At 47.8% G+C, this 24,778-nt stretch overlaps 1 protein-coding gene across 1 annotated transcript in view; it reads right to left on the reverse strand.

Annotated features, from left to right (window-relative positions):
* RAD50 (RAD50 double strand break repair protein) overlaps positions 1–24,778 on the reverse strand; it is a 442,933-nt gene that overhangs the window by 280,139 nt on the left and 138,016 nt on the right. Inside the window, exon 8 of the mRNA XM_063928180.1 lies at positions 17,415–17,580. Within this exon, the coding sequence (XP_063784250.1) occupies positions 17,415–17,580 (166 nt within the window). The remainder of the gene's footprint in view (positions 1–17,414; positions 17,581–24,778) is intronic.

Here is a 24,778-nt window from a genome sequence, read left to right on the forward strand (position 1 = left end):
GGTGGACGATAGGGTTCCATTATCCCTGATGAGATTAGGGAATATAACATCATCTAACTCCAACCTAAATTGTCATTTTCTGTTATGATGAAATCTATTTAGATACCATATTAATTGAAAACATACTTGTGATTGGATGTAACTTTGAGAACCCTAACCATTCATAATCAGTGGTAATCCAATCTATTATAAGATCTGATTGTTAACCCCTGATGAAGTCCTAACGGACGAAACGCGTTGGATTTTGCGATTTCGGATTCATAAAGCCTTCACCACAAGCATCTGGTTGGAGATATATCTCTTTAAATTTCTGATTGTGATCACCTGATTGTAAACTCCTCACATCAATTGAAATATGTGTTTATATAAGATTGTTACATCATTTTACTGAAATTTTAGTAATTTGTACCTAAGACGAATGTTTAAGTTGTAAATGTCGTCTGTTTGTGTATGAATAAAAGCTTTTAAACATAGTTATTCTAAAGGCGTATTGGCTCCCACTAGAACCTTTTTCCTTTTCACTTCTTATATAAGTGTTCAAAGATTTCAAATTTAGAATGGGTCTCACCGAACCGTCTGGTTTCGGTACCACAAATATTGTGGAATAGTAACCCCGTCCCTGTTGAAGGAGGGGAACTTTTATTATCACCTGCTGGAGGTACAGCTTGTGAATTGCCGCCAGCACTACCTCCCTGTCCGGGGGGGGGTAGCTGGCAAGGCTGATTTGAGGTAACGGCGAGGGGGAGACGTCTCGAATTCCAGCTTGTATCCCTGAGATACCACTTGTAGAACCCAGGGATCCACCTGTGAGCGAACCCACCGGTCGCTGAAGTTCCGGAGACGGGCCCCCACCGCACCTGGCTCCACCAGTGGAGCCCCAGCGTCATGCGGTGGATTTAGTGGAAGCAGGGGAGGATTTCTGTCCTTGGGAACTGGCTGTATGGTGCAGCTTTTTCCCTCTACCCCTGCCTCTGGGCAGAAAGGACGCGCCTTTAACCCGCTTGCCTTTCTGGGGCCGAAAGGACTGTACCTGATAATACGGTGCTTTCTTTGGCTGTGAGGGAACCTGGGGTAAAAATGTCAACTTCCCAGCTGTCGCTGTGGAAACGAGGTCCGAGAGACCATCCCCAAACAATTCCTCACCCTTGTAAGGCAAAACCTCCATGTGCCTTTTAGAATCCGCATCACCTGTCCACTGCCGAGTCCATAATACTCTCCTGGCAGAAATGGACATTGCATTTATTCTAGATGCCAGCCGGCAAATATCCCTCTGTGCATCTCTCATGTATAAGACTACGTCTTTAATATGCTCTATGGTAAGCAATATAGTGTCCCTGTCAAGGGAATCAATGTTATCAGACAGGGAATCAGACCACGCTGCTGCAGCACTGCACATCCATGCTGAAGCAATAGCAGGTCTCAGTATAGTACATGAGTGTGTATATACAGACTTCAGGATAGCCTCCTGCTTTCTATCCGCAGGCTCCTTTAAGGCGGCCGTATCCTGAGACGGTAGTGCCACCTTTTTTTGACAAGCGTGTGAGCGCTTTATCCACCCTCGGGGATGTCTCCCACCTGTCCTCTGGCGGGAAAGGGTACGCCATTAGTAACTTTTTAGAAATCACTAGTTTTTTATCAGGGGAAGCCCACGCTTCTTCACACACGTCATTTAACTCATCTGAAGGGGGAAAAACCACTGGTTGCTTTTTCTCCCCAAACATAATACCCTTTTTAGTGGTACCTGGGTTAATGTCAGAAACGTGCAACACATTTTTCATTGCCGTAATCATGCAACGGATGGCCCTAGTGGAATGTACATTAGTCTCGTCGTCGTCGACACTGGAGTCAGACTCCGTGTTGACATCTGTGTCTGCCATCTGAGGTAGCGGGCGTTTTTGAGCCCCTGATGGCCTTTGAGACGCCTGGGAAGGCACTGGCTGAGAAGCCGGCTGTCCCACAGCTGTTATGTCATCGAACCTTTTATGTAAGGAGTTGACACTGTCGGTTAATACCTTCCACATATCCATCCACTCTGGTGTCGACCCCGCAGGGGGTGACATCACATTTATCGGCACCTGCTCCGCCTCCACATAAGCCTCCTCATCAAACATGTCGACACAGCCGTACCGACACACCGCACACACACAGGGAATGCTCTGACTGAGGACAGGACCCCACAAAGTCCTTTGGGGAGACAGAGAGAGAGTATGCCAGCACACACCACAGCGCTATATAAAATAAGAATTTACTTACCGATAATTCGATTTCTCGTAGTCCGTAGTGGATGCTGGGACTTCTGTAAGGACCATGGGGAATAGCGGCTCCGCAGGAGACTGGGCACAAAAGTAAAAGCTTTAGACTAGCTGGTGTGCACTGGCTCCTCCCCCTATGACCCTCCTCCAAGCCTCAGTTAGGATACTGTGCCCGGACGAGCGTACATAATAAGGAAGGATTTTGAATCCCGGGTAAGACTCATACCAGCCACACCAATCACACCGTACAACCTGTGATCTGAACCCAGTTAACAGTATGATAAACGTAGGAGCCTCTGAAAAGATGGCTCACAACAATAAACAACCCGATTTTTTTGTAACAATAACTATATACAAGTATTGCAGACAATCCGCACTTGGGATGGGCGCCCAGCATCCACTACGGACTACGAGAAATAGAATTATCGGTAAGTAAATTCTTATTTTCTCTGACGTCCTAGTGGATGCTGGGACTTCCGTAAGGACCATGGGGATTATACCAAAGCTCCCAAACGGGCGGGAGAGTGCGGATGACTCTGCAGCACCGAATGAGAGAACTCAAGGTCCTCCTCAGCCAGGGTATCAAATTTGTAGAATTTAGCAAACGTGTTTGCCCCTGACCAAGTAGCTGCTCGGCAAAGTTGTAAAGCCGAGACCCCTCGGGCAGCCGCCCAAGATGAGCCCACCTTCCTTGTGGAATGGGCTTTAACAGATTTTGGCTGTGGCAGGCCTGCCACAGAATGTGCAAGCTGAATTGTATTACAAATCTAACGAGCAATCGTCTGCTTAGAAGCAGGAGCACCCAGCTTGTTGGGTGCATACAGTATAAACAGCGAGTCAGATTTTCTGACTCCAGCCGTCCTGGAAACATATATTTTCAGGGCCCTGACTACGTCCAGCAACTTGGAGTCCTCCAAGTCCCTAGTAGCCGCAGGTACCACAATAGGTTGGTTTATGTGAAACGCTGAAACCACCTTAGGGAGAAATTGAGGACGAGTCCTCAATTCCGCCCTATCCGAATGAAATATCAGGTAAGGGCTTTTATAGGATAAAGCCGCCAATTCTGATACGCGCCTGGCTGAAGCCAGGGCTAACAGCATTACCACTTTCCATGTGAGATATTTTAAATCCACTGTGGCAAGTGGTTCGAACCAATGTGATTTTAGGAATCCCAAAACCACATTGAGATCCCAGGGTGCCACTGGAGGCACAAAGGGAGGCTGTATATGCAGTACCCCCTTTACAAAGGTCTGGACTTCAGGAATTGAAGCCAGTTCCTTCTGGAAGAAGATCGACAGGGCCGAAATTTGAACCTTAATGGATCCTAATTTTAGGCCCATAGACAATCCTGCTTGCAGGAAATGCAGGAAACGACCCAGTTGAAATTCCTCTGTAGGGGCCTTCTTGGCCTCACACCACGCAACATATTTCCGCCAAATGCGGTGATAATGTTTTGCGGTTACATCCTTCCTGGCTTTGATCAGGGTAGGGATGACTTCATCTGGAATGCCTTTTTCCTTCAGGATCCGGCGTTCAACCACCATGCCGTCAAACGCAGCCGCGGTAAGTCTTGGAACAGGCAAGGTCCCTGCTGAATCAGGTCCTTTCTTAGAGGTAGAGGCCACGGGTCCTCCGTGAGCATCTCTTGCAGCTCCGGGTACCAAGTTCTTCTTGGCCAATCCGGAGCCACGAGTATAGTTCTTACTCCTCTCCTTCTTATGATTCTCAGTACTTTTGGTATGAGAGGCAGAGGAGGGAACACATACACCGACTGGAACACCCACGGTGTTACCAGAGCGTCCACCGCTATTGCCTGAGGGTCCCTTGACCTGGCGCAATATCTGTCCAGTTTCTTGTTGAGACGGGACGCCATCATGTCCACCCTTGGTTTTTCCCAACGGTTTACAATCACTTGGAAGACTTCTGGATGAAGTCCCCACTCCCCCGGGTGGAGGTCGTGTCTGCTGAGGAAGTCTGCTTCCCAGTTGTCCACTCCCGGAATGAACACTGCTGACAGTGCTATCACATGATTTTCCGCCCAGCGGAGAATCCTTGCAGCTTCTGCCATTGCCCTCCTGCTTCTTGTGCCGCCCTGTCTGTTTACGTGGGCGACAGCCGTGATGTTGTCCGACTGGATCAATACCGGTTGACCCTGAAGCAGAGGCCTTGCTTGACTTAGGGCATTGTAAATGGCCCTTAGTTCTAGGATATTTATGTGAAGAGACGTTTCCATGCTTGACCACAAGCCCTGGAAATTTTTTCCCTGTGTGACTGCTCCCCAGCCTCTCAGGCTGGCATCCGTGGTCACCAGCATCCAATCCTGAATGCCGAATCTGCGGCCCTCTAGAAGATGAGCCCTCTGTAACCACCACAGGAGAGACACCCTTGTCCTTGGAGATAGGGTTATCCGCTGATGCATCTGAAGATGCGATCCGGACCATTTGTCCAGCAGATCCCACTGAAAAGTTCTTGCATGGAATCTTCCGAATGGAATCGCTTCGTAAGAAGCCACCATTTTTCTCAGGTCTCTCGTGCATTGATGCACTGACACTTGTCCTGGTTTTAGGAGGTTCCTGACTAGCTCGGATAACTCCCTGGCCTTCTCCTCCGGGAGAAAAACCTTTTTCTGGACTGTGTCCAGAATCATCCCTAGGAACAGTAGACGTGTTGTTGGAATAAGCTGTGATTTTGGGATATTTAGAATCCACCCGTGCTGACGTAGCACTACCTGAGATAGTGCTACTCCGACCTCTAACTGCTCCCTGGACCTTGCCCTTATCAGGAGATCGTCCAAGTAAGGGATAATTAATACGCCTTCTCTTCGAAGAAGAATCATCATTTCGGCCATTACCTTGGTAAAGACCCGTGGTGCCGTGGACAATCCAAACGGCAGCGTCTGAAACTGATAATGACAGTTTTGTATCACAAACCTGAGGTACCCTTGGTGAGAAGGGTAGATTGGGACATGGAGATAAGCATCCTTGATGTCTAGAGATACTATATAGTCCCCTTCTTCCAGGTTCGCTATCACTGCTCTGAGTGACTCCATCTTGAATTTGAACCTTTTTATGTAAGTGTTCAAAGATTTTAGATTTAAAATTGGTCTCACCGAGCCGTCCGGCTTCGGTACCACAAACAGCGTGGAATAATACCCCTTTCCCTGTTGTAGGAGGGGTACCTTGATTATCACCTGCTGGGAATACAGCTTGTGAATAGCTTCCAATACTGCCTCCCTGTCGGAGGGAGACGTTGGTAGAGCAGACTTCAGGAACCGGCGAGGGGAAGACGTCTCGAATTCCAATTTGTACCCCTGTGATACTACCTGCAGGATCCAGGGGTCCACTTGCGAGTGAGCCCACTGCGCGCTGAATTTCTTGAGACGACCCCCCACCGTGCCGGAGTCCGCATGTAGAGCCCCAGCGTCATGCTGAAGACTTGGCAGAAGCGGGGGAGGGCTTCTGTTCCTGGGAAGAGGCTGCCTGGTGTAGTCTTCTTCCCCTTCCTCTGCCCCGGGGCAGAAATGAGCGGCCTTTTTCCCGCTTGCCCTTATAGGGACGAAAGGACTGAGTTTGAAAAGACGGTGTCTTTTTCTGCTGAGAGGTGACCTGGGGTAAAAAGGTGGATTTTCCAGCCGTTGCCGTGGCCACCAGGTCCGATAGACCGACCCCAAATAACTCCTCCCCTTTATACGGCAATACTTCCATATGTCGTTTGGAATCCGCATCACCTGACCACTGTCGCGTCCATAACGTTCTTCTGGCAGAAATGGACATCGCACTCACTCTAGATGCCAGGGTGCAAATATCCCTCTGTGCATCTCGCATATATAGTAATGCATCCTTTAAATGCTCTATAGTTAATAATATACTGTCCCTATCCAGGGTATCAATATTTTCAGTCAGGGAATCCGACCAAGCCACTCCAGCGCTGCACATCCAGGCTGAGGCGATTGCTGGTCGCAGTATAACACCGGTATGTGTGTATATACCTTTTAGGATATTTTCCAGCCTTCTATCAGCTGGTTCCTTGAGGGCGGCCGTATCAGGAGACGGTAACGCCACTTGTTTTGATAAGCGTGTGAGCGCCTTATCTACCCTAGGGGGTGTTTCCCAACGTGCCCTAACCTCTGGCGGGAAAGGGTATAGTGCCAATAATTTATTAGAAATCAGCAGTTTTTTATCGGGGGAAACCCACGCTTTATCACACACCTCATTTAATTCATCTGATTCAGGAAAAACTACTGGTAGTTTTTTCACCCCCCACATAATACCCTTTTTTGTGGTACTTGTAGTGTCAGAAATGTTCAATGCCTCCTTCATTGCCGTGATCATGTAACGTGCGGCCCTACTGGACATTACGTTTGTCTCCTCACCGTCGACACTGGATTCAGTATCCGTGTCTGGGTCTGTGTCGACCATCTGAGGTAACGGGTGTTTTAGCGCTCCTGACGGTGTCTGAGACGCCTGAACAGGCACTAATTGGTTTGCCGGCTGTCTCATGTCGTCAACAGTTTTTTGCAAAGTGCTGACATTGTCACGTAATTCTTTAAATACGACCATCCAATCAGGTGTCGACTCCCTAGGGGGTGACATCACTAACACAGGCAATTGCTCTGCTTCCACATCATTTTCCTCCTCATACATGTCGACACAATCGTACCGACACCCAGCACACACACAGGGAATGCTCTGATAGAGGACAGGACCCCACTAGCCCTTTGGGGAGACAGAGGGAGAGTTTGCCAGCACACACCAGAGCGCTATATATATACAGGGATAACCTTATATAAGTGTTTCTCCCTTTATAGCTGCTGTTTTATATTAGCTGCCAATAGTGCCCCCCCTCTCTTGTTTTACCCTGATTCTTGTAGCAGGACTGCAGGGGAGAGTCAGGGAGCCGTCCTTCCAGCGGAGCTGTGAAAGAAAATGGCGCTTGTGTGCGGAGGAGAAAGGCTCCGCCCCCTTCACGGCGGCCTTTTCTCCCGCTTTTTTCAGGAAAACTGGCAGGGGTTAAATGCATCCATATAGCCCAGGAGCTATATGTGATGCATTTCTTTAGCCATATAAGGTTTTTATAGTGTTTTATTGCGTCTCAGGGCGCTCCCCCCCAGCGCCCTGCACCCTCAGTGACCGGAGTGTGAAGTGTGCTGAGAGCAATGGCGCACAGCTGCAGTGCTGTGCGCTACCTTATTTGAAGACAGGAACGTCTTCTGCCGCCGCTTTCTCCGGACCTCTTCGCTCTTCTGGCTCTGTAAGGGGGCCGGCGGCGCGGCTCCGGGACCCATCCAGGCTGAACCTGTGATCGTCCCTCTGGAGCTAATGTCCAGTAGCCAAGAAGCCCAATCCACTCTGCACGCAGGTGAGTTCGCTTCTTCTCCCCTTAGTCCCACGATGCAGTGAGCCTGTTGCCAGCAGGACTCACTGAAAATAAAAAACCTATTTAAACTTTTACTTCTAAGCAGCTCAGGAGAGCCACCTAGCCAGCACCCTTCTCGTTCGGGCACAAAAATCTAACTGAGGCTTGGAGGAGGGTCATAGGGGGAGGAGCCAGTGCACACCAGCTAGTCTAAAGCTTTTACTTTTGTGCCCAGTCTCCTGCGGAGCCGCTATTCCCCATGGTCCTTACGGAAGTCCCAGCATCCACTAGGACGTCAGAGAAACAGGGATTTACACTACACAAAGTGATTTTCCCTATAGCAGCTATAATATACAGTTTTGCGCCTAAATTTAGTGCCCCCCCTCTCTTTTTTACCCTATTGAGCCTGGAAACTGCAGGGGAGAGCCCGGGGAGCGTCCTTCCAGCGGAGCTGTGAAGAGGAAATGGCGCCAGTGTGCTGAGGGAGATAGCCCCGCCCCTTTTTCGGCGGGCTTCTCCCGCTCTTTTATTAATATTATGGCAGGGGATTTTTACACATATATAGTTTATTAGACTATATTATGTGTTTTTTTGCCATTTTAAGGTACTCTAATTGCAGCCCAGGGCGCCCCCCCCCCCCCCCCAGCGCCCTGCACCCATCAGTGACCGGAGTATGTGGTGTGCATAGGGAGCAATGGCGCACAGCTGCAGTGCTGTGCGCTACCTTAATGTAGACCGGAGTCTTCAGCCGCCGATTTCCAGGACGTTCTTCTTGCTTCTGGCTCTGCAAGGGGGACGGCGGCGCGGCTCCGGGACCGGACGACCGAGGCTGGGCCTGTGTTCGATCCCTCTGGAGCTAATGGTGTCCAGTAGCCTAGAAGCCCAAGCTAGCTGCAAGCAGACTCCCCTAAGTCCCTCGTAGCAGTGAGTCTGTTGCCAGCAGATCACACTGAAAATAAAAAACCTAATAAATACTTTCTTTACTAGAAGCTCAGGAGAGCCCCTAGTGTGCAACCAGCTCGAGCCGGGCACAGATTCTGAGGTCTGGAGGAGGGGCATAGAGGGAGGAGCCAGTGCACACCAGTAGTCCTAATTCTTTCTTAGAGTGCCCAGTCTCCTGCGGAGCCCGTCTATTCCCCATGGTCCTTCCCAGCATCCACTAGGACGTCAGAGAAAATGTTGTTGACCCTGCGCTGGATAGATTTCGAATGTCCTCTTCCACCTCTACTGTACGTCGCAGTAATTTTGCATTGTTATTAGAGAGCTTGGGTTTGATAGATGCTTCGAGAGTTCGTTACTCAGACACACGTCAATACTCATGCTTCTCTACTACGTACTCGTCTTTTTCTAGGATAGACTTGGCCCTAATGACTAAATGTTTGTTACCTAAAGTAGTGAATGTTCAATATGTCACCAGGGGTATCTCGGATCATTCACCATTGGTGTTATGTTTAGATATGGGAGATAGCAGAGGTCAGCTGTTTTGGAAATTTAACCCCTTTTGGCTAACACAAATGTGCACTGGAGCCGAGTTGGAGGGGATGTGGGTGGCCTTCCTGGAGATAAATGAGGGCTCGGCATCCACCCCTGTACTGTGGGATGCTTTTAAGACGTATTTGCATGCCACATTGGCCCTCATTCCGAGTTGTTCGCTCGTTATTTTTCTTCGCATCGGTGCGATTTTCCGCTAACTGCGCATGCGCAATGTTCGCACTGTGGCTGCATCAAGTAAATTTGCTAAGAAGTTTGGTATTTTACTCACGGCATTACTAGGTTTTTCTTCGTTCTGGTGATCGGAGTGTGATTGACAGGAAGTGGGTGTTTCTGGGCGGAAACTGACCGTTTTATGGGTGTGTGTGAAAAAACGCTGCCGTTTCTGGGAAAAACGCGGGAGTGGCTGGAGAAACGGGGGAGTGTCTGGGCGAACGCTGGGTGTGTTTGTGACGTCAAACCAGGAACGAAACTGACTTGAACTGATCGCAGTGGCAGAGTAAGTGTCGAGCTACTCAGAAACTGCTAAGAAATTTCTATTCGCAATTTTGAGAATCTTTCGTTCGCAATTCTGCTAAGCTAAGATTCACTCCCAGTAGGCGGCGGCTTAGCGTGTGCACTGCTGCGAAAAGCAGCTAGCGAGCGAACAACTCGGAATGAGGGCCATTAATTAAAGCAGTGGCAACCTTGAAAAAAGATTATAAACACCAGGAACAGAAGCTGGAATCAGCGTGTAGAACGTTGGAAATTCAGTATCTTACGGATAGTCTTACTACTGCCAAGGAGAGGTGGCTGCATGCTCAGACTGAATGGCGCGCTTGTCTGACGGATAAAGCTAAATATCGTCTGCCATACACTCAACACTCATACTATGCAACAGGGGACAGACCTGGGAGCTTTATGGCAAAACTGGCAGGCACTGACAGGGCCTCTAACACAGTGACTGCTATCCGTACTGTTGATAACATGATCCATACTAAGACACCCGACAGTGTGGAGGACTTTGTATCGTATTATAAGAAGTTATATAGTTCTAAAATCGTGTATAGTACCCCGGAGGTCCTGAGGTATTTGGACGGGATCTCCCTACCTGCACTGTCTCCTGATGCAACCTCCTTTCTAGATTCTCCCCTGACACTTTCAGAACTGGAAACTACAATTACAGTAAATCATTCCCTAGTGGGAAATCTCTGGGGTTGGATGGGATCCCACTTGAACTTTATAAAAAACATTTTGACTTCTATGGCCCCAAACTTCTTGCACTTTTTAATGAATTATTTGAATTGGGTACCTGGAGAAAGTAAAATCTTACCGTCCAATCTCGTTGACAACTGACGTGAAGATTCTGGCTAAAATATTGGCTACTAGATTGAGTTCGGTGATCTTGCAGGTGATACATGAGGATCAGACGGGATTCATATCGGGTCGGTCCACCCTACCCAACCTACGTCGATTATATACTTATTTACAGTCCCCCCGCGAGGACTCCTGCTCCTCAATTATTGTTTTTCTTGACGCTTCTAAAGTGTTTGATTCGGTGGAGTGGGAGTATTTGTGGAGGGTACTGGATAGGTTCGGCATTGGACCCAGTTTTATAAGGTGGGTTCAATTGCTTTACTCTGCACCCACTGCCAGGGTCTCAATTAATGGATATGTCTCATCGGGTTTTGCCCTACAGAGGGGTACGAGACAGGGATGCCCACTGTCTCCGATCCTCTTTGCACTTGCCATAGAACCATTGGCTATTGTTATTAGATCCTCCCCGCGGGTGGCAGGCTTCTGGATGGGCGATAGGATGGACAAAATTGCTCTTTATGCAGATTATGTCCTTTTATATATATATCTGACTACTCCAATACTATGCCATGTGTTTTGGATATCATTAACACCTTTGGGGAATTCTCCGGTTTGACCATAAATTGGGACAAATCCTGCATCCTTCCTTTTAGGGGTCTCTGTCCTGCTGGCCTGTCTGGGGGCCTGTGCTCCGCTGGGTGGATTCCTTTAAATACCTGGGTATATGGATAACTAATCAATCTGCACAATTCACTGCTTTGAATTTATATCCGCAAATGGATTATTTACGTTCCCGTATTAAAGTGTGGAGGAAATTACTGCTTACAGTTACAGGTAGGGTTAACCTTATTAAAATGGTCGCATTGCCCAAACTAATTAATATTTTACAACACTCCCCCATTTATCTCCCTCAGAACATATTTGTTAAAATTGATAGTCTTTTATCTTCATTAATCTGGGCTAATCGTAGAGCCAGAATTAAATTGGATCCCCTCACAAGACCCCGCGAGTTGGGTGGTCTTGTTCTCCCCAATTTTAAGTTGTACTTTATGGCAGCCCAATTGTCACACTTGATTTCCTGGGTCACTGATTCTGCTGGGGACTCTTTCATATCCCAACTGCTTCTTTATACTAAGATAGGCCTCACGACAACACAACTGTTATTGAGTGATAATACAACTGTTCTTACTATGCCGCTTGTTGAACAAGCTATTATGATATGAAGACAAGTACATCGTATGATGCAAGGGGAGGGGTGGGACCCGGACACCCCTCTGATTCACACTCATTAATTTTGCTAATTTTACTCCCTGCAGATGGAATTGGTATGGGGATGTTGGGGCATGAGATCCATTGGTCAATTATACATGTCGGATGCTTTAAAATCATTTGACCAATTGTGTACTGATTTTCACTTGCCTGCCTCGCATTTTTACCGATACCTTCAACTCCGTCACGCTTGCTCATCTCAGTTTGGTGCTGCGCCACCTCTTTTTCAGTCATCTCCTGTTCATGTGCTTTTAAAGTCCACTGAACCTTCTAGATCCGTTTCTGTTCTGTACTTTGCTCTGCTTGATGCCCGCCATGCCGATTCCCTTCCTAGCCTTAAAATTAAATGGGAGACTGACCTGGGACCCATTTCACCCAATGCTTGGGATATGGCCCTAGGGGCCTCCCGTTCCGCTACTACCTATGCTAGATTTCAACAAATACACCTGTATATACTACACCGAATATATGTTACTCCTACCCTGTTGTCTAGAATGGGAGAGCGTGGTGATTCCAGATGCCCGAAGTGCGCCTCTCTTGGTGGCACCTTTTGGCACCTGCTCTGGGCCTGCCCTGTAGTAAATGATTTCTGGGAAGCTGTTATTAAGATTATAATTTCTACATGTATTCCATCTGATATTTTCACCCCCACTGTCTGCACTCTTGCAGTGATTGACGAAAAAATACTGGATGTACACTATAGACTGTATATTTTTAACTTATGTGCACTTGCTAAGGTACTAATAGCACGCTCCTGGATGGCACAAACTGTGAAAAGCCCCTCATAAATTCTATAAGATATGGGATAGGTGGCTCTCTTTCCCCCGTACAATCAGACCCTCTCTATGTCTGTACCCTAATATTATTCGATTTAGGTGTTTGATCTGATACTTCCCACAGTACATTGCGATATGTGCAACTATGATTTGTTTGTGTGTTATGTTATACTATATAGTTACAGTTTATGCGCTGTTCATATTTCTTTGGTTTAGTGCTGTCTGTTAAGAATAGACTCACGCTGGGTTATTTATTGTATTGTTTTATTTTTTATTATTTTATTTTTTTTAAATAATTATTTATGCATACATGATGTATCTTGGAAATATTCTGGAACTACTGCACACCATATTTCTATTTTTTCCTCTATCTATCTATAGTTTTTTGACTGTATGTTTGTAAAATCAAATAAAAAACTATTGAATTAAAAAAAAAAAAAGACTATGCTGCTCCTCACCTCTGTTATGTGCACCGGTGGCTAGTAGAGGCCGCCACACAGACCAAATGGTAGTGAAAGTGATCATGCAGGGAGATGTTACAGCCTGCTGCTAATTAATTACAAATATTGATCTGACTGTTTCACACTTGCAAAATATGGAGAGACTGTGCTGGAAAGAGAGAGTGGGGGTAGGGGTAGATTTTAGGTGTGGCAGTTGTCATTTATAACAACCTTTCATATTCAAAACTGACTGGATTGTCTATCCTTTTGTTTGATTTCCACGTACGGTTAAATGAATCTATATATATATATATATATATATATATATATATATACTGTTTGTTGGACCGAGACTTTTGACTCATCTTGACAAAGGGGTGGATAAGCCCCGAAACGTTGGCCTTGCTGTGATATGGATTAAAATTCACACTTGATTTTTCACTATGATAAAGTCTCTGAGTGCCGCTGCTTGTTCGATGTGAGATATATATATACACACACACACACACACACACACACACACACACACACACACACACACACAGATGTACCCAATGGCTGCGCTTAACTATGGGCTGCAACTCTAGAATAACCCTTTTGCCAGTTCAGGGTTCAACATAAACATACACAACAAAATTCAGAGTGCGCAGAAATACATTAAAAATTATTAAAAACAAAATTCATTATCTTAAGGAATAAACCAGCAACCAAAGTATCTAATACAATGATTTATTAAAAACAATTTAATAAAGACAAACACAACCCCTTCAGCAATGTTTCTGGGGCTAGTTGTTCTTATTGAAGAAAGTTCTGATCAGATTGAATGAATGAGAGATGAATGAATGAAATATTCTTATTAAATACTATGTTCTTTACATAGTTGAATGTGCTGACAACAAAATCACACAAAAATTATCAATGGAAATCAAATTTATTAACCCATGGAGGTCTGGATTTGGAGTCACACTCAAAATTAAAGTGGAAAAACACACTACAGGCTGATCCAACTTTGATGTAATGTTCTTAAAACAAGTCAAAATGAGGCTCAGTAGTGTGTGGGGCCTCCACGTGCCTGTATGACCTCCCTACAACGCCTGGGCATGCTCCTGATGAGGTAGCGGATGGTCTCCTGAGGGATCTCCTCCCAGACCTGGACTAAAGCATCCGCCAACTCCTGGACAGTCTGTGGTGCAACGTGGCGTTGGTGGATGGAGCGAGACAGGATGTCCCAGATGTGCTCATTTAGATTCAGGTCTGGGGAACGGGCGGGCCAGTCCATAGCATCAATGCCTTCGTCTTGCAGGAACTGCTGACACACTCCAGCCACATGAGGTCTAGCATTGTCTTGCATTAGGAGGAACCCAGGGCCAACCGCAGCAGCATATGGTCTCACAAGGGGTCTGAGGATCTCATCTCGGTACCTAATGGCAGTCAGGCTACCTCTGGCGAGCACATGGAGGGCTGAGCGGCCCCCCAAAGAAATGCCATCCCACACCATTACTGACCCACTGCCAAACCGGTCATGCTGGAGGATGTTGCAGGCAGCAGAACGTTCTCCTTGGCGTCTCCAGACTCTGTCACGTCTGTCACATGTGAAGAGCACAGGGTGCCAGTGGCGAATTTGCCAATCTTGGTGTTCTCTGGCAAATGTCAAACGTCCTGCACGATGTTGGGCTGTAAGCACAACCCCCACCTGTGGACGTCGGGCCCTCAAACCACCCTCATGGAGTCTGTTTCTGATCGTTTGAGTAGACACATGCACATTTGTGGCTTGCTGGAGGTCATTTTGCAGGGCTCTGGCAGTGCTCCTCCTGTTCCTCCTTGCACAAAGGCGGAGGTAGCGGTCCTGCTGCAGGGTTGTTGCCCTCCTACGGCCTCCTCCACGTCTCTTGATGTACTGGCCTGTCTCCTGGTAGCGCCTCCATGCTCTGGACACTACGCTGACAGACACAGCAAACCTTCTTGCCACAGCTCGCATTGATGTGCCATCCTGGATGAGCTGCACTACCTGAGCCACTTGTGTGGGTTGTAGACTCCGTCTCATGCTACCACTAGAGTGAAAGCACCGCCAGCTTTCAAAAGTGACCAAAACTTCAGCCAGAAAGCATAGGAGCTGAGAAGTGGTCTGTGGTCACCACCTGCAGAACAATTACTTTATTGGGGGTGTCTTGCTAATTGCCTATAATTTCCACCTGTTGTCTATTCCATTTGCACAACAGCATGTGAAACTGATTGTCAATCAGTGTTGCTTCCCACCGCTCCCCAGCAGGGAATAAACGAGACCAAGTCACAGGTGCAGTCAACGTTTCTCTGTTATAGAATAAACATTTTCGTCCTGACGAAAATGTTTATTCTATAACATTGAAACGTTGACTGCATCTGTGACTTGGTCTCGTTTATTCCCTGCTGGGGAGCCGTGAGTGTCACCGACTGCTTGCTATGTTTGTAGACATCCTCCTCACGGATGCCATGCGGAGGGCACCGGCCTAATATGAATTTACTGCATTGTATGGAGTGCAGCTGATCACTACAGAGATATATATATATATATATATATATATATATATATATATATATGGTTAACGTTGCTCCTCACCTCTGTGGTGCCGCCAGCGGCCACTGGAGGGCGCCCAACGGAGCGACGTATGGGACAAGGACACACACACACCCTATCTACACTGCACCCCACACCATATACTTCCCCTATATACACACTGCACCCCCATACCTCTCCATACAGTTCCCCCTATATACAGGGAACACCCCCTCCTCCATATACTGTTTCCGCCATATATTGCATACTCGGCACCCCCCCTCCTCCATATACTATGCCGCAACCACGTTACCTGCCATCTTGGGACTCTGCAACAAGTAGCAGCAGTAACCAGGAAATGGATGCAGGAACAACAATACGGTCCAGCAGCACTCAGAGCGGAGGCACCGCAGACATGTGTGGCCACTTACCGGTGGGAGGAGAAGGTAAATCAGACCAGCAGGAAGGGGTGAGATCCTGTGTGGGGTGAACAGTGCGGTGTTCCACAGGAGGGGGCTGCAGACAATGGGGGTGAGGAGGAGGCAGATCATCGTCTCAACTTCTTTATATATACTGCGTGCCGACGGAGGGGCAAGGTCCTGTGCTCACCCCTCCCACACCCCGCACAAGCCATGCCCAGACCCCTCTGGCCAGCTGCTGGTGGCTACTGGTGTCCTCTACCCTCAGACTGGCTGGGAGCTGTGTGGGGACTAATGAGCTTACATGTGCCAGTACTAGCGTATATAGTGCAACATCATTATAGTCTGCCCATTACAGATATACAGCATCTATATATCTATATACATAAAAAGCTAACGCTACATCGTCAGCATGACAGAGCCCCAGCTCCCAGCAGCAGTACTTCCATAAACCAGGGAACTCCTGTGTGAGTAGCAACCGCCCTCCCTTATAATCCGTCCCTGATGTGCATAAATTTGACGGGCTTTTAACTAGTTTATTTTATGTACGTACGTACGTACGTACGTACGTATATATTATTCTGTCATGTTACAGGCGGTGTTTAAAAATTAAAGTAGCTGATTGGTTGGTACTTTATCGAACTCTAATTTACCTCTCTCCAAGCTTTTGATAAATATCCCCATTTACTTTATTTCCTACATTTGAAACTCTCCCATACCACCATAAAAACCCAGGAATAACAAAGAATTCCTCCAAAATATAATGTCTGAAAATCTTTACTCTGACGGTGCCTTATTGGTGCTACATACTTTACAATAAAGGAGAATCATTACTATCAAACCTTCCTGGCAATGTGTATTATTCTAATGTTAGGATCAGTTGTGTTGCAGCAACCAATGCATTTTATAAACACTGATTCATATACTGAGAAAGCAATGGAATTCCATGCAAAGCTTGAGAGAACCGGTACTTCAGCAAAACATTGATAAATGCTTGTGGCTGTTCCACAATATGCTAAAAATATGCATACAGATGTGTCCCCCTACATCCTTGCTGCAGTCACGATAAACAGCCATCCTAGTCACGCCATGCCGCGGAGTGACTCAGTAGCGCTGAGCGTCTTTATGTGCATCTTTTAAATGTGTCTAAGTTGCACTGCAATGCGAATAGGATGCACAAGCAGCTTATGCTGATTAAAATGATAGACGGCATGCCTATATTCTGTAGGTGACCGCAGCTGTATTTGCAGATGAAAAGCTACGTTACAGTGTTTTCCTAATCACATAGTGATGCAGATAAGACACATTTTTGTCAAAAAAAGATGCCCCAACGTTAGCAGAGTAGCATCTCCTGCTGCATGGCGTTATGAGGCAAGATGTATGAGGACACATCTGTATACATATAAAACCACAGCAATACACTTAACCAGTTTGTCAGCCCAGTTACAATATAGATAGACTCGATGGGTTTATTGACCTTATTCTGGTGTGCACTGGTGGGATGGATATAACAATTTAGACCCCAAATCACAACAATTCGTAGTAGAATCCTCTGCAAGTTCTGCAAAAAAAAGCTTGATTACCTTGCTGAACCAGCAGTTCCCCCTTTTCTCGGTTCAGTCTTTGGCTCTCTTTAATTGCTCGATCTATTTCACGCTGGTGTTCATTCAGCTTCCTCTCCTTCTCTCTCACAGTCCTTTGGTGGTTATGGTACATCTCATTTAGCTCACCATCAGTCCCTTGGAAAACCTAAAACCACTGCAGTTATGAAATAAAAGCAACTAAAAACTAAAGATCCTTTTTGCAACGGTCTAACCTTAAATTATTGAATGGAAACAACAAAAATTTCCTATGAAAACAGAGCTCTTTTTTTATAATCTTGTTGAACCAGTTATTTACAGTATTCCCATCCAGTTCTCATGCAGTATTACCTTTCTTTCCATTCACAAGTTACCTGATGCAGGCCAACGGATATTAACATTTAAATACTAGTGCTGAGCAGGACAGCAAAGACCAAGGAGTCCTTTTCATACCTGTCATAGTTCCTAGCTGAAATTAGCTTTCTAGCCTTAAGCGTGGTCTGAATCACGATGGGAGAGAAACCTTTAACCTAAAAGCATGGCATCAATGGCTACCTGGACTACACTTTGGTGATGAAAGGGTGCCAAACTTAACAGGAAACAAATGTTTTGGAGGCAGATGCCACAACAGGTTCGCCACCATGCTTAGAATGTCCATGCAGCACAAACATCTAAACCAATCGGATACTACCAGAATCATAATACTGACTCTATGTCATTCTTTAGCATTTGTGGAAGTATTACTCCCAGAGCAAACAGGTAAAATCATATAAAAGTTCCAAGGGACTAACATAACACAGTAACATCTATCAACATCACGTTTGGATATGCCCTCATAAATCTTTGCTGCAGTCACGCCAAACAGCCCCTCTTGGCACGCCGGGTTGTGTGAGAATCTTCTAGCCTCAGATGTCTGTTTTTGATGAAAATGTGTCTTAGTCTTAACGCAATGCAACTTACGATGCAGGAAGAGACTATGCTGCTTAATTTGCTATATGACACTTGTATATCTGTGTGCGACTGATGCTGGGTACACACTTACAGATACGTTATATCTGCAGATATATCTAAAGCCGGATTGGGCAGTGTGTTGAGCATACACACTGCCCAATCCGTCGTGACTGACGTCACAAACTGGCAGGGCAATTAAATGCGCCCACCTAGTTCAGCCGTCAATCACTGACGGCTGCTGCAGCATGTGTACATATCGTTAGATATATTGGTCGGCTGTGCAGCAGGGCTTACACGACATGTCTGTGAACGACGCAGTTCACAGACATATCGCTTGTACACACTGGCCGACGGACCCACGATATATCGACCGTTCAAGAGAATCTGTATAGAAAATGCTACAATGTTGCAGCTGCAATTTTTTTCCAATACAAGTTCAGTAGCCGCTGTAAGTCCTGATAGACGAACGGCCCCTGTCGTAGCAGATTCTCGCGAAGAGGAAGAGGCCAGGGATCTTCGACCAGTAACGCCTGAAGATCCGGGTACCAAATTCTCCTTGGCCAGTCTGGAACTACAAGGAGCGCTGGAATCTTTGTTTTTCTTAGAATTCTCAGAACCCTTGGGATGAGAGGAAGTGGAGGGAAAATGTACACCGACGGAAACACCCAAGGTGACGTCAGTGCATCCACTGCCGCCTGAGGGTCCCTGGACCTGGAACAATACTTCAGAAGTTTCTGTTGAGGCGAGACGCCATCATGTCTATGTGGGGAACCCCCCAAAGACTTGTCACTAGTGTGAAGACCTCTTGATGGAGGCTCCACTCTCCTGGATGTAGATCGTGTCTGCTGAGGAAGTCTGCTTCCCAGTTGTCCACCCCCGGAAGGAATATTGCTGACAGAGCGCTTGTATGTGTCTCTGCCCAGCGGAGAATCTTTGTGGCTTCTGCCATGGCTGTCCTGCTCTTTGTGCCACCTTGGCGGTTTATGTATGCTACTGCTGTCACATTGTCCGATTGGATCAGGACAGGCCGGTTTCGAAGAAAATGCTCCGCTTGCAGAAGGCCGTTGTAAATGGCCCTTAGCTCCAGAACGTTTATGTGAAGATGAGTCTCTGGACCTGACCATCTTCCTTGGAAGGTCACCCCTTGTGTGACTGCTCCCCAACCTCGGAGACTTGCATCCGTGGTCACTAGGATCCAGTCCTGGATCCCGAACATGCGTCCCTCTAAGAGGTGAGAGCTGTGGAGCCACCACAGGAGTGAGATTCTGGTGTTGGGAGATAGAATTATTCTCCGGTGAATATGAAGGTGGGATCCGGACCACTTGTCCAACAGGTCCCACTAAAACACTCTGGCATGGAACCTCCCAAACTGGAGGGCTTCGTATGCCGCTACCATCTTCCCCAGCAACCGAATGCATTGATGAATGGAGACTGTTGTTGGTTTCAGAATGAGTTTTACCAAACGCTGAATTTCCAGAGCTTTCTCCATAGGGAGGAACACTCTCTGCTGGACTGTGTCCAGAATCATACCTAAAAACGCCAACCGGGTTGTTGGGATTAACTGTGATTTCGGCAAGTTTTAAGAGCCAGCCGTGCTGTTGCAGAATCGATAGGGACAGTGCAATGTCCTGTACCAACTTGTGTTTGGATCTCGCCTTTATCAGGAGATCGACCAAGTATGTGATAATTGTAACTCCTCGCTTGCGGAGGAGAACCATCATCTCTACCATGACTTTTGTGAAAATCCTCGGAGCCGTGGACAGGCCAAACGGCAACGTCTGAAACTGGTAATGAGTATCCTGGATTGCAAACCTGAGGTACCTTTGATGAGGGGGATAGATAGGTATGCATCCTTTATGTCCAATGATACCATGAATTCCCCCTCCTCCAGACTGGAGATCACCGCTCTGAGAGACTCCATCTTGAATTTGAATTTCTTCAGGAAATTTTTTTTTTAGAGATTTCAGGTTGAGGATCGGTCTTACCGAGCCATCCGGCTTTGGTACCACAAACAGGCTTGAATAAAAGCCCTCCCCTTGCTGTGCCAGGGGAACCGGGACCACAACCTGATTTTGACACAATTTTTGTATTGCTCCACAGACTAGAACTCTGTCTGGAAGCAAAGCTGGTAAGGTCGTTTTGAAAAAACGGCGAGGGGGAACTTCTTGAAACTCCAGTTTGTACCCTTGGGTCACAATTTGCAACACCCAAGGGTCTAGGTCTGAAAGAGCCCAGACCTGACTGAAGAGCTTTAGACGTGCCCCAACTGGTGTGGTCTCCTGTAGGCGAGACCCGGCGTCATGCTGTGGATTTGGCAGAAGCCGGGGAGGACTTCTGCTCCTGGGAACACGAGGAGGCGGGTGTTCTCTTGCCCCTTCCTCTACCTCTGGTAGCAAGGAAGAAATTACCTCGGCATCTTTTATACTTGTTGGGCCGAAAGGACTGCATTTGATAGTGTGGTTTCTTTTGTTGCGCAGGAACATAAGGTAAATAGGTTGACTTACCCACGGTGGCCGCCGATACCAAATCAGTAAGGCCATCCCCAAAAAGTTCACCTCCCTTAAATGGAAGGGACTCCATATTTTTCTTGGAATCGGCGTCAGCATTCCACTGGTGAGTCCAAAGCGCTCGCCTAGCCGCAACTGACATAGCATTAGCCTTAGCACACAGGAGGCCAGCATCTCTTGCAGCCTCTTTCAAGTACGCAGCTGCGTCCCTGATATAACCAAGCGTCACTAGGATGCTATCCCTATCAAGATTATCCAAATCAGAAGACAAACTTTCAGCCCATTTTTCAATAGCGCTACTTAACCACGCTGACGCAATAAGAGGCCTAAGCTGCGTCTCGGTGGTTGTAAAAATAGCTTTCAAAGTAGCCTCCTGCTTACGATCAGCCGGCTCCTTAAGGGTCGTCGACTGAGCCGCAGGGAGGGCTACCTGTTTAGACAAGCGCGCTAGGGCCTTGTCAACTGTGGGTGGTGTTTCCCACTTTTCCCTATCAGCCGCAGGAAAGGGGTACGCCACCTTGATCCGGTTAGGAATTAGAAATTTTTTATCAGGGTTGTTCCAAATGCCATCAAAGAGGTCATTAAGTTCAAAACATGGATGAAAAGCAACTGAGCGTCTCTTTTCCTTGTAAATAAGGACCCTCGTTTCAGGTGTAATAGGGTCCTCATCAATATGTAATATGTCTTTAACAGCTACAATCATATACTGAATACTCTAGCTAATTTAGGATCTAATCTGGAATCAGCATAGTCGACATCAGCCTTAGAGTCTGTGTCAGTATCTGTGTCAACTAATTGGTCAACACCACGTTTTAGCGACCCCGGGGGGCCCTGGACCTGCAATAAAGCGTCCTCCATCGATCTCTTCCACACCTGGATTTGAGATTCAGACTGATCAAACTTTTGATTTAAAAGAATGACATTAGCATTTAAAGCATTCAAAGTAGATAACCAGTCAGCAGTCGGCGGTGCCGACAGGGCCACCCTCAAAACATTTAGTGTACCCAATAAATTATCCCCCTGAGAGGAATAATCTGCCTCAGACATGTCGTCCACTGAAAACAGCACCCAAATCAAAGCCTGTCAGGGAACACAAAGGGAAAAGGCCAGGCACACCCCAGCGCCAAAATGCAGGTCTGAAAACACCTTCAAGTGCCCCAGAGCTGCAGCGCTATATTTATCTATTAATTCTGCCCCCCCCCCCTCGTTTTCTTATGCCCCTGGTACTTGCTGCTTGTGAGGAAGGACCAGCGCTGCTTGTGTGGAGGAGGAAATGGCACTGAGTGAGCAGTGAGGAAGAAGCCCCGCCCCCATAATGGCGCGCTTCGTCCCGCTTAAATATACATTTATTTATCCTGGCGGGGGTTTTGGACTGTGCCTAGGCACTTTTAGTCCCACTAGCCAGCTTTTCTGAGGTAAAAAGGCTCCCCAGGGCATAGGGTTCCTGAGCGTGGCGGCGGCGGGCAGCGCTGTGACTGATCTGGCCGGCGCATGCTCAGAGGGGGCCTTGAGGCCATTCTGAGTGAGGGCGGCTGTGTTGCCCAGGTCCGCTCGCGACTTCCGGCGGTCGCGGCGGACAGGGGCTATAAGATCCCCGCAAACTGCACTATGTTCTAATGCACAGGAACGATGACCTTGGCGGCGAGAAGGGAGCCGACTGATTGTTATAGCGCTGCTGCCTCTCTGGGATCCCCCGGGAGCCCCGTCAAGAAGAATCTTCTTGGAGGGCGGCGCCAAAACGTCAGGGTATATACATGAGTGACAAGTTCCCTGACCCAGGCGTCCGGCGTGATGTCCCATCCATCATGGGGCAAAGGACAGCAGTCGGCCCCACCTGGGATCCCCCAGGGGGAGGCTTGCCCCGTCACGCCGCAGGCTTGTCGGCAGGTTTGGTGGTTGGGCGTCTGGTAGCCCAAGGCTGTTTTGTACGAGACTTGTAACCTTTCGCCGGGGCCTGGTAAAGGGAGGAGGCCTGGCCCTTAGCCCTTCCTTGAAAATAAAAGGGGCGAAAGGAAGGTTTAGGGGCCGCTACTGACGGAAGGAAGGTGGTTTTAGCGGTCGCCAGTGAGGTTACAATGTCATTTAATTCCTTGCCGAACACGGTATCTCCTGCAAAAGGTAAAGTTTCCAGAGCTTTCGTGAAGGATGCGTCTGCGCTTCAAGTACAGAGCCATAATGAGCATCTGGCCGCAACCGTTGAAGCTGAAACCTTAGACATAAGGATAGCTGCATCCAGGGCTGCCTCGCCAAGGTAGGTATTTGCCTTCTGAATATTCCCCACCAGGACCAACAACTGTTTTCTACTAACAGTAGTCAACAGACCCTGGTGCAGTTGCTCCTTCCAACAAGCTATAGCCTTAGTTATCCAGGCCAAGGCAAACGCCGGCCTTGTAATTGCACCTGCATGTGTGTAAGCTGTTTTGAGGAACGTGTCTAACTTACGATCCATGGGATCTTTGAGAGAAGAGATATCTGGAATTGGCAGAACTGATAAACGTATCAGGCGTGCCACATGTGCGTGCACTGGTGGGGGGTTCTCCCACTTGGACCTGTCCTTAGACGGAAATGGGTAGAATGACTGATATCGTTTGGAGAGCTGAAACCGTTTATCCGGTTTGACCCAAGCTCCCTCCAACATATCCTCCAATTGTGCTGAGGAGGGAAACTGTGTGGAATCTTTCTTCGTTTTTTTGAAAACCGGTGTCTTGGACGTGGAAGCCGGATCCTCGTGTTCAATATCCAGGACCAGACATACTTGCTTGACCAGGTCTTCCACCTCTGCCACCGAAAGGGAATCTTCTAGACCGGAAGATGTGTCCAGATCAGAACCCCCTGACCCGCTCTCCTGATCTGAATGAGGGGACTCTAACTCTGAATCCCCGTCTGAGAGAGGTGTAGCGGTGTTGCTAGAGGCATGAGCCCGTCTGGGACATCTGTCCCTGTCCTTAAGTTATTGCATGGAGGCTGAGAACTGAGAAAGGCCCTAAACTGACTGAGCCAATGTGTGAACCCAAGGTGGTTTAACTTGTGGAGGAGGAAGAGGACAGGACTGACCTGTTGCAGAGGGACCGGGCGGTGCTGGATCCAGTGGCGATACTTGTGGCGTAGCTAAGCGATCCAACAGTTGCAGTTGTGTGAGTGTGGTTGCCCAAGCTGGTTCCTGTATGACAGGTGCCGGATCAGCACGTGGCGGAGCTCCCGCACATGCAGTGCATAGGTCCGCGGAATCCTGCGAAGAGAGAATATTGCAGCACACACCACAAGTGGGAGGCTCAAGTGTAGCAAGCTTTTTGCCTCTGGATGACATTCTTAAACGAAACAGAGACACACTTGTATACAATTCAAGGGTGACAATGAGGAAGCACTCAACCCAGGTAAATTACACAGTAAGTAAGCTAGGCCGGTCACTGGGGCACCCCCTGCAGACCTAGGCTCTGTTTAAGGGACGTGAAGCCAACCACATGTACTGCAGTAGCACACCCACACACACTAAGCCACACAATGCTTGAAATAAATCAAGAAAAAGTGGGCCAAGATACTCAACTGTCCTATAGTAAACCAGTAGGCAGGAGAAATAGACTGAACCAGGCCACTGGAGCGGGGTACATGGGAGAATGTGGGCAGACCTTCCTCTCTCAGCAACTCCCAGCCAGCATGTGAGCTAAAATGGCTACTCAGCGTTTTCTGGGAGGGAGGGGAAACAGCCCTGGGACAGACCCTGAGCAAAGCTACCAGTGAGCCCCAGGGGTGGGGGAGGGGCGGCAGGCTGGGCACCCTCCCCCTCGGATGATGGCCCCCGGGGACCTTGCCCACCTGCCCTGCGGCTATTGCTCTGGTGGTCTAGTGGAATAAGACGCAGTGCACCTGGGCCCCCACGCGAACCGGTCAACTCACCCTCGAGGTTCGGAC

Source organism: Pseudophryne corroboree, chromosome 6 (genome assembly GCF_028390025.1).
Source record: "Pseudophryne corroboree isolate aPseCor3 chromosome 6, aPseCor3.hap2, whole genome shotgun sequence".
NCBI lineage: Eukaryota > Metazoa > Chordata > Amphibia > Anura > Myobatrachidae > Pseudophryne > Pseudophryne corroboree.